The following is a 13,929-nucleotide window of genomic DNA, read 5'->3' as shown; positions in this document are numbered from 1 at the left end:
GCACTACACAGCCTTCTACTCTACAGTGCACCTACTGCCTCTTTACTTCTCTCTTTTTGTGCTCCCCCCCCCCCCCCCCCCCAACCCAGTCTAACCTCTTTACTGCACCTAGCTGCCCTACCCTGTCCCCACCACGTCCTCGTAAGCTCCAACAAGCAACACTTTACTGTCTCCCCCCCCCCCCCCTCTCATGCCCCAGCCTCCTTCTTACCCCCACCACCAGGGTTGCTTCTCCCATTATGCTCAGTTGACCACAGGCTGCCCTCGGCAGTTGTCATTTGGCTGTTGTGTTAGTTGTGCTTTTGTGTGTGTGTGTGTGTGTGTGTGTGTGTGTGTGTGTGTGTGTGTGTGTGTGTGTGGTATTACAGTGAGAGAGAAAGAGGGGGGGGGGAGGGAGGGGGAGAGGGGGGGGGGGGAGAGAGAGAGAGAGAGAGAGAGAGAGAGAGAGAGAGAGAGAGAGAGAGAGAGAGAGAGAGAGAGAGAGAGAGAGAGCATTTTGTGTGATAGGTTATAATCATGTGGACTGAGGCGTTTTACATTCACGTCGCAAATTAATTTGTGCATTTGGTTACATTTTGAACATTTCGAAGTTTTTCAATTTTTTTTATATCAAAAAAAGGAAAAAGATTTGCGGATATGAATTAGCAATTCCTACCCACTACCTTTTACACATTACAGTAATAAAAATTCTTCTACAGAATAGATGGAGTTGTCAGGAAGAAACTTTCTCAGTTTGTTTCCAAATTTTACTTAGCTGTCTTCCAGACATTTTGTGTCACTGGCTAAGTGATCAAAAATTTTTGTTGCAGCATCGTGCAACCCTTCCTATGCTAAAGACAGTGTTAAAGTAGAGCCCTGAATGTCATTTTTCCCTCTGGTATTTTAATTACATACATTGTAATTCCTTCTGGACTGTAGTGGATTATTTACATCAAACTTCATGAGGGAAAAAGTATGCTGTGAAGCAGTAATAAGAATGCCCAACACCTTAAACAAATGTCTACAAGATGATCATGGGTGAGCACCACTATTTTAATCTTGCAGCACATTTTTGTGCAATGAAGACTTTCTTTCTTCAAGATAAGTTACTCCAGAACATTATTCCATATGACATTATTGAATGAAAACATGCAAAATACATTAACTCACTTAAGTGTCTCTCCCGAACATTTGCAATGATTCTAAGTGCAAATGCAGGTGAACTAAGTCGTTTTAGAAGTTTCAAAATGAGCTTTTTCTAATTTAAATTCTCATCAATCAGATCACCTAAGAATTTTGAAGTCTCCACCCTATTTATTATCTCCTCACCATGTGCTACACTTATCACTGGTGTAATACCCCTAGATGTGCAAAATTGAATATGTTGTGCCTCTTTAAAATTGTGGGTGAGACCATTTGCTGAAAACCAGTCAATGATATTTTTAAGAATTTTGTTTATGATTCCTTGTGTTCCTGCATGTATGCTTGGACTGATTACAATAATGGTGTCAGCTACACAAATAACTAGTTCTGCTTGTTGTGTATTACATGGAAGATTGTACATATATGAGAAACAACAGTGGATGGAAAAATGAGCCTTGGGGATTTCTACCCAGTCGAAATTATGGACCCAGACTATGCTGGTTGAATCACTAAGTACAAATTTCTGCATTCTTTCAGTTAGACATGACATCATCCACTGGTTGGCTATACCGTCAATCTCATAAAACTTAAATTTATTTATGAGAGTACAGTGACACACACAGTCAAATACCTTAGACAGGTCACAGAAAATGCCAACAAGCACTATTTTATTATTTAATGCTTGTAAAATCTGCTGGGTGAACATGTAAATGACATTCTCAGTAGAACAACATGGTACTGAGAATGAAACAAAGAGAGTATTTACTAGCTTAATTTATTATAATGCAATCAAAAGCCTGGAGCAAGATGATGATACATCAGTTACTACACAGACTGACAAGTAATCAGATACAGTACTTTCTTTGCTCTTGTGACAGCACACAGCATGATACAAAAGATGTGTGTGTTTCAGCAATTATTGAAAATGGCATGTAATGAGTCAAACTAATATTTACACATGCACACAATATAACACATTTACACATTAATGATTAACTTACAACTATGCAACAAAAATGTACATAATATATACATAATACGTTCTCCATACAGGTACACGGGGTGAAATGAAATATATGAAATCATATTTTAAACAAAAGACCTGGAAACAATTATTACAACATGTTCTGCAGAAAATGTTGATTCCTTGAGCTGTATATTTATTACACTGCACCTATACACGTATTTCAAAAATATAGAAAAGAATAAGACTTTCACCATACATAAAGTTTACCAGCATTATTAAAGAAAGAGACATAGATTTGGCTGGAGTCCAAGAACCCAAACATAAAAGCATTAAGTACACAATGTAAAATTTATAACATATAATATACAACTCATTTTCATGAATAGAGATGTCAAAGAGTTAAATCTTCACTGGCAGTACATTTCACTTTCTGTCCATGCAGTTTGAAATGGGGCCGCAAATGGAAATTAAATATAACTCATAGTACTCAAATTATACAAAAAAATTTGGATACAATTATAACATATATTTAAAGTTTTATGAAATCATATTTCTTATGATTTTCAAATCTGTTATATCCAGCATTTATAAAATGCTTCATTAATTATTTCAAACAACACCACCATCAAGGAAATGACTGTATTATTTTAACAAAAGAAGCCTTCATTCACACAACAGCAATACGAAAAAACCACTACTGATCTTCAGTGACAAAATCAGAGGTGGTATAACACACATGTTACTATGAAGATACGGACATGGTAGAGGAACATCAGAGAGATTTTATATGAATGGCTAGAATGAATTTGTTTGTATTTACATTCCATCCATCATCCGTTGCCTACAAGATAAATTACTACTGTGAATTTGAGGACTTTTCTTCCCCAACACTATTATTTCTTATTTGATAAATATAATTACTTACTGACAGTCATTGTGTTGCTGACAACAACTTGACTACTCTATTACTGTGATAGCATCTTTCCTGTTTGATGGTATTGTTGTTTGAAATTCGCAATCAAGATTATGTTGCACATACATTAATATTATGGTATTTAGTATGCATTTCAAAAGCAATTCCATTTTCAGGAAAATTACTTTTCTGCAAAGCACTTTCACTATGGTAACTACAGGCAGCATTGATCAGAGGTTATCTATTAGAGTGGAAACTTTCACAAGTACACAACTGTTAATGAGTCATTTCATCACTTTTACAATACAGAGGAATATCTTTCCCAGAAAAGTAAACATCCTTATTATGAACTTACACCATGAACATAAATAACAAATAGTCTAAGCTTTCTAAAAGTAAACAAAATCATATTTCTGATGACTCAGATTGTCAAAATATAATTTTTCACATACAGCACAAACTTTCCTTCATTCATACTGCATTTTACTCTTCATTATGAGAATGCATAAAATTCACAGTCAATGAAATATTGGATATTTTTAATTTTTCATAGGTAAATATCACTGACTGGAATACTGCAGAAGCAAAAACAACACAATGACACTGAAATCAGATCAGGACAAAGACAGAAGAAAATGTGTCTTGTGAAAGTGCTGAGTGACTATTAAAACTTGTCACAAGAAAATTAAATGGTAAAACAGTAACTATATCTCTTTAGTATATAATCTATACTTCTGGAATAACTTATAGTGAAACTAATAGCCTTTCCAGTGTAATAAACTATGTAATGCCCAAGCAATGGAATTTTCTCAACTTTAATTGCAATATTTTTATGTGTCTCTATCATAGTTAAAGAAAGTCATATTAAAGAAGATGAGTTTTGATAACCTTGACTATAGTGCTCTAATAAAAAGAGATTTATTTTGCACAACACTTTGTTATTATATTATGTGTCAGAGGGGCTTTACTGATGAATAGTGTTCAAAGAAAGTTTTTAACAATTAAATGTACATCTGTAAAGATTATTATTAATATTAAAACATGAAGGAGTAAAGCCAGTACTGGTCATGAGATACTGAACTACTAGTTAGAATAAACTAAAACATATGACCTTTTCAAAAACATACACAGAACTGATACATCCATAATTAGACCTATATATGCATCTTCATTGTTCAAGAATGCCTCCGTCAAATTTAACAAAGTCCTATTGCTCCATTTTGTACAAAAGCAACTCAGTCTCACAAATACAATGCTATTACTAAGACAGTACAAGAAGTAAGGCTAAAAAAGAAAATGTCTTTAAATGGCACAATACATTAGGTCCAATATCTATAAAATGACATTTTGTACTCTTGATTAAAGATCAATGCCGAAATGAGAAAGGTTCATAAGCATTTTAATATTTCATAAGTAACTCAAAACAATATTAAAAAATAACTTATGGCTCTGTATAATTAGAATGCACGGAATCTCACACATTTCAGAGCTCAGTCTCACAGCCGTACTGATAGAATACTACCAGTGGGTTTTACTACTGTTTTATTTAAGAGAGACTGATTTATGAGAAAAGATAATAATAAAGCACACTTGAAAATGTGTGTGTTTATATATAAATGAAATGACGTGCAGATTTCTTTTGTCTCATTGTCACTTCTTTGACTCTATGGGAAGTGAATCAGTACTTGTTAATTGGTGTTTCTTTGCAATTTTCAATTAAACATTTCAATAGAAAAGTTTCACTGCTGTTGGATTGGAAATACTTGTGTTATCTTGCCAATACCCTTAGTAACACCTTCTCTAAAAAGTAGCCTCATACCAACTCTAACATGTTCTGGGTGCCTCACAAACCTGAACAATACAGACGCTCTGTCATTCGTATGAATACCACCAACACCCATTATACCTACTATTACAGCAGTCTGGCGAATGTTTCCTATGTGGACAGTAGTCTGGAAGCCTCTGTATATTGCTGTGGTGTGAAATAAGACGTAAACTGTTGCCTGAAACAGAAGTAAGATATATTTTAAGTTCCACTTTTGAAAATAAAAGTAAAATCTTTCTTTATTAAAAAACAAAGATGCTGTGACTTACCAAAACGAGAAAGTGCTGGTAGATAGACACAATAAAAAACACACACACAAATTTCAAGCTTTCACAACCCAAGGTTGCTTCATCAGGAAAGAGGGAAGAAGAGGGAAAGACGAAAGGATGTGGGTTTTAAGGGAGAGGGTAAGGAGTCATTCCAATCCCGGGAGCGGAAAGACTTACCTTAGGGGGGAAAAAGGACAGAATCTTTCCGCTCTCGGGATTGGAATGACTCCTTACCCTCTCCTTTAAAACTCACATCCTTTCGTCTTTCCCTCTCCTTCCCTCTTTCCTGATGAAGCAACCTTGGGTTGCGAAAGCTTGAAGTTAGATACTATTGGTATAACAGTCTAAGGAACTATGTCTGCAGAGTTCCTTCATTACTGATCAAGATAAAAGTGTCACTAATTGCTCTCTGGAATATGGCAAATATATTTAGTCTCTTTTTATCCCACTAATCAAACCATAAAATAAAATACAAAATATAAATATGTAATGAACAGTCATTGTTGCATAACAGTTCATAGTGTATTATTGCTGTGTTTTGATACAATGAGGCTGCATGAAAAGATAAAAAAAATTATGGGAGCATATGCTTGTGTGGCACATTTTCCTAATACAACACAACTAAAGTAATTTTATCCTATTGCTCACACCATCACATAACTACAACTTTGCCGGAATTCATATTCACATTCTTAATGCATAAATTTTTATAGTTGTAACTCCTTATTTGTGAGTGGCTATTTTCAATTTACCTTGATCTCATGCAGATGTGCATCATAGTCTCCATCTAAGGTAATGAGGAAAGAGGTTCATCCTTAGCCAGAGGTTCATCCTTAGCCAGCTTCATCCTGACCCACAACTTCTTCACTTTCGAAGGCCAGACATACCAACAACTAAAGGGAACAGCCATGGGTACCAGGATGGCCCCCTCGTACGCCAACCTATTTATGGGTCGCCTAGAGGAAGCCTTCTTGGTTACTCAAGCCTGCCAACCCAAGGTTTGGTACAGATTTATTGATGACATCTTCATGATCTGGACCCACAGTGAAGAAGAACTCCAGAATTTCCTCTCCAACCTCAACTCCTTTGGTTCCATCAGATTCGCCTGGTCCTACTCCAAATCCCATGCCACTTTCCTTGACGTTGACCTCCACCTGTCCAATGGCCAGCTTCACACATCCGTCCACATCAAACTCACCAACAAACAGCAGTACCTCCATTATGACAGCTGCCACCCATTCCACATCAAATGGTCCCTTCCCTACAGCCTAGGTCTTCGTGGCAAACGAATCTGCTCCAGTCCGGAAGCCCTGAACCATTACACCAACAACCTGAAAACAGCTTTCGCATCCCATAACTACCCTCTCGATCTGGTACAGAAGCAAATAATCAGAGCCACTTCCTCATCCCCTCAAACCCAGAACCTCCCACAGAAGAACCCCACTTGTGACATGATACTTTCCGGGACTGGATCAGACTCTGAATGTGGCTCTCCAGCAGGGATACGACTTCCTCAAATCCTGCCCTGAAATTAGATCCATCCTTCATGAAATCCTCCCCACTCCACCAAGTGTGTCTTTCCGCCGTCCACCTAACCTTCGTAACCTCTTAGTTCAGCCCTATGAAATCCCCAAACCACCTTCCCTACCCTCTGGCTCCTACACTTGTAACCGCCCCTGGTGTAAAACCTGTCCCATGCACCCTCCCACCACCACCTACTCCAGTCCTGTAACCCGGAAGGTGTACATGATCAAAGGCAGAGCCACGTGTGAAAGCACCCACGTGATTTACCAACTGACCTGCCTACACTGTGAAGCTTTCTATGTGGGAATGACCAGCAACAAACTGTCCATTCGCATGAATGGACACAGGCAGACAGCGTTTGTTGGTAATGAGGATCACCCTGTGGCTAAACATGCCTTGGTGCACGGCCAGCACATCTTGGCACAGTGTTACACCATCCGGGTTATCTGGATACTTCCCACTAACACCAACCTGTCAGAACTCCGGAGATGGGAACTTGCCCTTCAGTATATCCTCTCTTCTCGTTACCCGCCAGGACTCAACCTCCACTAATTTCAAGTTGCCACCGCTCATACCTCACCTGTCATTCAACAACATCTTTGCCTCTGTACTTCCGCCTCGACTGACATCTCTGCCCAAACTCTTTGCCTTTACAAATGTCTGGTTGTGTCTGTGTATGTGCGGATGGATATGTGTGTGTACGCGAGGGTATACCACCCCTTTTTTCCCCCTAAGGTAAGTCTTTCCGCTCCCGGGATTGGAATGACTCCTTACCCTCTCCCTTAAAACCCACATCCTTTCGTGTTTCCCTCTCCTTCCCTCTGTCCTGATGAAGCAGCCGTTGGTTGCGAAAGCTAGAATATTGTGTGTATGTTTGTGTTTGTTTGTGTGTCTATCAACCTGCCAGCACTTTCGTTTGGTAAGTCACATCTTCTTTGTTTTTAGATATATTTTTCCCACGGGAATGATTCCCTTTATTTTTATATATATATATATATATATATATATATATATATATATATATATATATATAAAAAATAGAAGGAAACATTCCACGTGGGAAAAAATATATCTAAAAACTAAGATGATGTGACTTACCAAACGAAAGTGCTGGCACGTCGATAGACACACAAACAAACACAAACATACACACAAAATTCTAGCTTTCGCAACCAACGGTTGCCTCGTCATATTCCAAATCCCATGCCACTTTCCTTGACGTTGACCTCCACCTGTCCAATGGCCAGCTTCACACGTCCGTCCACATCAAACCCACCAACAAGCAACAGTACCTCCATTATGACAGCTGCCACCCATTCCACATCAAACGGTCCCTTCCCTACAGCCTAGGTCTTCGTGGCAAACGAATCTGCTCCAGTCCGGATCCCTGAACCACTACACCAACAACCTGACAACAGCTTTCGCATCCCGCAACTACCCTCCCGACCTGGTACAGAAGCAAATAACCAGAACCCCACAGAAGAACCACAAAAGTGCCCCACTTGTGAAGGATACTTTCCGGGACTGGACCAGACTCTGAATGTGGCTCTCCAGTAGGGATACGACTTCCTCAAATCCTGCCCTGAAATGAGATCCATCCTTCACGAAATCCTCCCCACTCCACCAAGAGTGTCTTTCCGCCATCCACCTAACCTTCGTAACCTGTTAGTTCATCCCTATGAAATCCCCAAACCACCTTCCCTACCCTCTGGCTCCTATCCTTGTAACCGCCCCCGGTGTAAAACCTGTCCCATGCACCCTCCCACCACCACCTACTCCAGTCCTGTAACCCGGAAGGTGTACATGATCAAAGGAAGAGCCACATGTGAAAGCACCCACGTGATTTACCAACTGACCTGCCTACACTGTGATGCATTCTATGTGGGAATGACCAGCAACAAACTGTCCATTCGCATGAATGGACACAGGCAGACAGTGTTTGTTGGTAATGAGGATCACCCTGTGGCTAAACATGCCTTGGTGCACGGCCAGCACATCTTGGCACAGTGTTACACCGTCCGGGTTATCCGGATACTTCCCACCAACACCAACCTATCCGAATTCCGGAGATGGGAACTTGCTCTTCAATATATCCTCTCTTCCCGTTACCCGCCAGGCCTCAACCTCCGGTAATTTCAAGTTGCCGCCACTCATACCTCACCTGTCATTCAACATCATCTTTGCCTCTGCACTTCTGCCTCGACTGACATCTCTGCCCAAACTCTTTGTCTTTAAATATGTCTGTTTGTGTCTGTATAGGTGTGGATGGATATGTGTGTGTATGTGTGTGCGCGAGTGTATACCCGTCCCTTTTTCCCCCTAAGTAAGTCTTTCTGCTCCCGGGATTGGAATGACTCCTTACCCTCTCCCTTAAAACCCACTTCCTTTCGTCTTTCCCTCACCTTCCCTCTTTCCTGACGAAGCAACCGTTTGTTGCGAAAGCTAGAATTTTGTGTGTATGTTTGTGTGTCTATCGACCTGCCAGCACTTTCGTTCGGTAAGTCACATCATCTTTGTTTCAGTCCTGTAACCCGGAAGGTGTACACGATCTTTCCTGACGAGGCAACCGTTGGTTGCGAAAGCTAGGATTTTGTGTGTATGTTTGTGTTTGTTTGTGTGTCTATCGATGTGCCAGCACTTTCGTTTGGTAAGTCACATCATCTTCGTTTATATATCATGTGACTTACCAAACGAAAGCGCTGGCAGGTCGAGACACACAAACAAACACAAACATACACACAAAATTCAAGCTTTTGCAACAAACTGTTGCCTTATCAGGAAGAGGGAAGGAGAGGGAAAGACGAAAGGATGTGGGTTTTAAGGGAGAGGGTAAGGAGCCATTCCAATCCCGGGAGCGGAAAGACTTCCTTGGGGGAAAAAAGGACGGGTATACACTCGCGCACACACACACACACACACACACACACACACACACATATATCCATCCACACATATACAGACACAAGCAGACATATTTAAAGACAAAGAGTGTGTGTGTGTGTGTGTGTGTGTGTGTATATATATATATATATATATATATATATATATATATATATATATATAATGGAAGGAAACATTCCACGTGGGACCTGCCAGCGCTTTTGTTCGGTAAGTCACCTCATCTATATATATATATATATATAATGGAAGGAAACATTCCACGTGGTCTGCTTGTGTCTGTATGTGTGGATGGATATGTGCGTGTGTGCGAGTGTATACCTGTCCTTTTTTCCCCCTAAGGTAAGTCTTTCCGCTCCCGGGATTGGAATGACTCCTTACCCTCCCCTCAAAACCCACTTCCTTTCGTCTTCCCCTCTCCTTCCCTCTTTCCTGATGAGGCAACAGTTTGTTGCGAAAGCTTGAATTTTGTGTGTATGTTTGTGTTTGTTTGTGTGTCTATCGACCTGCCAGCGCTTTCGTTCGGTAAGTCACCTCATCTTTGTTTTTATATATATACACACACACACGCACCCACGTGATTTACCAACTGACTGCCTACACTGTGAAGCTTTCTATGTGGGAATGACCAGCAACAAACTGTCCATTCGCATGAATGGACACAGGCAGACAGTGTTTGTTGGTAATGAGGATCACCCTGTGGCTAAACATGCCTTGGTGCACAGCCAGCACATCTTGGCACAGTGTTACACCGTCCAGGTTATCTGGATACTTCCCACTAACACCAACCTGTCAGAACTCCGGGGATGGGAACTTGCCCTTCAGTATATCCTCTCTTCTCATTACGCACCAGGCCTCAACCTCCGCTAATTTCAAGTTGCCGCCGCTCATACCTCACCTGTCATTCAACAACATCTTTGCTTCTGTACTTCCGCCTCGACTGACATCTCTGCCCAAACTCTTTGCCTTTACAAATGTCCGCTTGTGTCTGTGTATGTGCGGATGGATATGTGTGTGTATGCGAGTGTATACCACCCGTTTTTTCCCCCTAAGGTAAGTCTTTCCACTCCCGGGATTGGAATGACTCCTTACCCTCTCCCTTAAAACTCACATCCTTTCGTCTTTCCCTCACCTTCCCTCTTTCCTGATGAAGCAACCATTGGTTGTGAAAGCTTGAATTTAGTGTGTATGTTTGTGTTTGTTTGTGTGTCTATCGACATGCCAGCGCTTTTGTTTGGTAAGTCACATCATCTTTGTGTGTGTGTGTGTGTGTGTGTGTGTGTGTGTGTGTGTGTGTTGATAGGGAGTTGCTTCCTCTGTCCCTCAGTCTAATTCAGGACAATTCAACTCACTTCATTTCATAACATATTTTATGCTACTCACTATTGATTCGTTCAATTTATGTAAGTTATGAAATGCCCCGAAGTTATTCTAAAATAGATCTACTTCAAACAGCAATTATCAGCCTTCCTGTTAAAATATGCAGCTAAATGCTGCACTTTTATCATCATAATGACATGATGCAATTTTAAATTATAAGAAAATGAAAAATAAATAAATAAAAAACATTTATATGACACAACTCCTTTTGGTATACCTGAAAGAAATAGCATCCAGATGCATCTGAATCTGGACTTAGGAGTACCATGCCGCTCCTGAGCCCACTGACCTCTCGACTCAGACCAAGAGAGGCACTCTGGCTTGCTCGAACTACCCGACATGGGGCCTTGTTGCGGTGAATCGACTGTACAATTACTGGCAAGAACTCACCATCATCAAAGGGACCTGTACACACAACACACATTTATGTATCAAAAAATATAGTATCACGATGTTATTATGTATCACCTTTCTGGTAAGCTGAAAACAATAACAGAATGCACCTATGACCACAGATATTTTCTTGGTTTCTACATGTTACAGTTGAAGACGAATACAGAAATGACTCAGCACCACGTACCTATAATTAATCTTGTTCCTTCGGTAACAACACCCTTTGTAAGGAGACCACCCACAACTGTGCCCACTTCTGGTACTCTAAAGGTTTCATCTATTTGAAATTCACACAATTCCTGAAATAAGACAAAATACATAGCTTCACTAGTAAATAAGTTGCATGACAGTTCTTCAATATTATCAAAATTACCATTTAAACTGTGCATTCTAAAAGAAAATCTGACAATATAACAACAACTAAATTTCTTCACAGTTTGAACAACTCCCTTCATTTCAGCATACAAGTAAAATATACATCTTTCAAATATGTACAAGCTGCATTTCACACACATCAATGAGCTTGAGATTGCAGTGGCAGTAGAAAACCTGTACTTTAGGAACTGACAAGTTTGATGTAGGTTTCCGAAAGATTTACTTGAAAATTGTGGCAAAGTATAATTAAAAACCTGAAATCATCTATACAAGGGGAGAGGGGAGAGCTTTTGAAGGGCAATTAACACATCTATTAAATGAAAAGGGATATTTTAATTGTTGAAGTGAACTATTCACTTGCCTGTTCTAGACGTTCCTTCTCCTTAAGACTAATGCCTGGTGGAATGACATGCAGAAATTTTGTAAGCAGTTCAAGGCCTTCACCTGTGACACTTGATACACAGAAAATTGGTACAATATTTCCCTCCAGCTGGTTAGAGCTTGCAGTAATCACATCATCTTCATTTTGAATGAGAATAGGAGCCTGTAAAAAATTGATATCAATTATGCTTTGTGACTACAAAATTAAACAGTGCAATTAAACAGACACTGAGGAAACTAACCAATTCAAGAAATTTGTATTTTCTGTACAGTAAAATGTAGCTGTACCCACTTAATGGAAACAGCAGCAACACATGACTTCACAAACTAATGTATAAACTCTTCCTATGTTACAAAATTACTATTTTCTTTATTCTTACAGTGAAAAATTACTCAAATAAACTGTTATGCTGACGTAATAAAAGAACAGTGATTCCCTTATGTTAGAAGTAGGGTATCATCATTCCATTATTTATGCTGTTAGCCACTAAAACAGCAACACATGAAAGAATAGAAAAAACAAAATTTCACACAGTGCTAATACACTGCCAGGAGGGGGGGGAGAATTAGTACATCCTGTTAGAGGTTTCAATTCACTAAAAATTTATTGTTACAAAAGTGCATGTTGAGTAGATGAAATGATTACATTTACAGACCAATGGCACCAGTGGTTCAGAGGTACCCAGTGTCGTCCTATGCTTTAACACCCATATTAGTACATGGTGTAGCCTCCACAGGTGGCAATGCAGGTGCTGACTGGCTTCCAGTCAATTGTACAGATGGTGAATACTGCCCTGGGATATGTTATCACATACCTGATTGACCTGTTCATGTAGTTCTGCAAGAGTTGTTGGTTGACGAGTCGCATGAACCACTTCTCCTCCCACCATATCCTACCATGCTAGACTGGAGACGAGTGTGGAGATTGTGCTGATCGGAGAAGCTGCTGCACATTACAGAGCACAATGAGTTTCACAGGCAGTGTGTGGGTGAGCAGTGTCCAGTTTGAACAACACATCACCTTCCTGTTGCAAGCATGACAAAAGAATGGGTCTAATAACATTCTGCACATACCGAGCACTCTTTAGCGGCCCCTCCAGAAACACCAAAAGTGAACAAGAGTTGTAGCTTATCGCACCCTGTGGTGGGGCCAGTGTGTCTTGGACATATGCACTCTATGAGACAGTGCTCACCAGTTCTGTGTCATATGCGCAAATGACTATCACTTGCAAGTAAGTAGAATCTGCTTTCACTACTGCAGACCACTGCACACCATTCCATCTTACATGTGATTCCTTGACGCTACCAGTCGAGTGGTGCATACTGATGATGTGGTGTGGGTGAAAGAAGGGTTACAGGTGTGCATGCCCATAGTCCCACTGCTAATAATTAGTTTGCAACATTTCATGTTGACACGTCTGGACTCACAAGCCTTCTTGTCTGTGCTGTGGTAGCTGTATGATCTGCCACTGCTGTCCTAACAATTCCACAATCCTGGCTAGTGCCTGTGCTGCATGGTCATCCAGAACCTCGTCTAAGGGTGTGAGAATGTTCACGTGACCACTGATATCATCACTGTTGCACAACTGACGCAGAAACTTGTGTGGCAATTCTCTGAAAGAACCACCCTGCCACTCGGAAGACCACTATTTGACGCCTTTCAAACTCACTCAGTTGGCTGTAGGAAGCATATCCATGGCATGGTTGCCTGGGACCCTATTCTGTATCTTTCTGCCATTTTGCCAATTGGTTTGGAACGCAAGTGCACCGAAAGGTCTTGTTTTCAAAACAGACCCCCAGCATTATTTAGTAAGTATTTCAAAAGTGAACCAAAACGCTGTTGTCTGCTTGCGCCAATCAATGAAAAGCAATCTTCCTCAGA

At 40.3% G+C, this 13,929-nt stretch overlaps 1 protein-coding gene across 1 annotated transcript in view; it reads right to left on the bottom strand.

Moving 5' to 3' along the window:
• Positions 1–1,759: 1,759 nt before the first annotated feature.
• The window catches only part of LOC124795244 (GTP-binding protein 2), a 56,328-nt gene continuing 44,158 nt past the window's right edge, over positions 1,760–13,929 (bottom strand). The window contains exons 6-9 of the mRNA XM_047259177.1: positions 12,028–12,210; positions 11,479–11,590; positions 11,116–11,303; positions 1,760–5,005 (exon numbers count right to left, since the gene is read on the bottom strand). Of these exons, the coding sequence (XP_047115133.1) occupies positions 4,742–5,005; positions 11,116–11,303; positions 11,479–11,590; positions 12,028–12,210 (747 nt within the window). The 3' untranslated portion in view covers positions 1,760–4,741. The remainder of the gene's footprint in view (positions 5,006–11,115; positions 11,304–11,478; positions 11,591–12,027; positions 12,211–13,929) is intronic.

The sequence above is a fragment of the Schistocerca piceifrons genome, chromosome 4 (genome assembly GCF_021461385.2).
Source record: "Schistocerca piceifrons isolate TAMUIC-IGC-003096 chromosome 4, iqSchPice1.1, whole genome shotgun sequence".
Taxonomy (NCBI): domain Eukaryota; kingdom Metazoa; phylum Arthropoda; class Insecta; order Orthoptera; family Acrididae; genus Schistocerca; species Schistocerca piceifrons.
The sequence above is the reverse complement of the archived record's forward strand: the minus strand, read 5'-3'. Positions and strand labels throughout refer to the sequence as shown.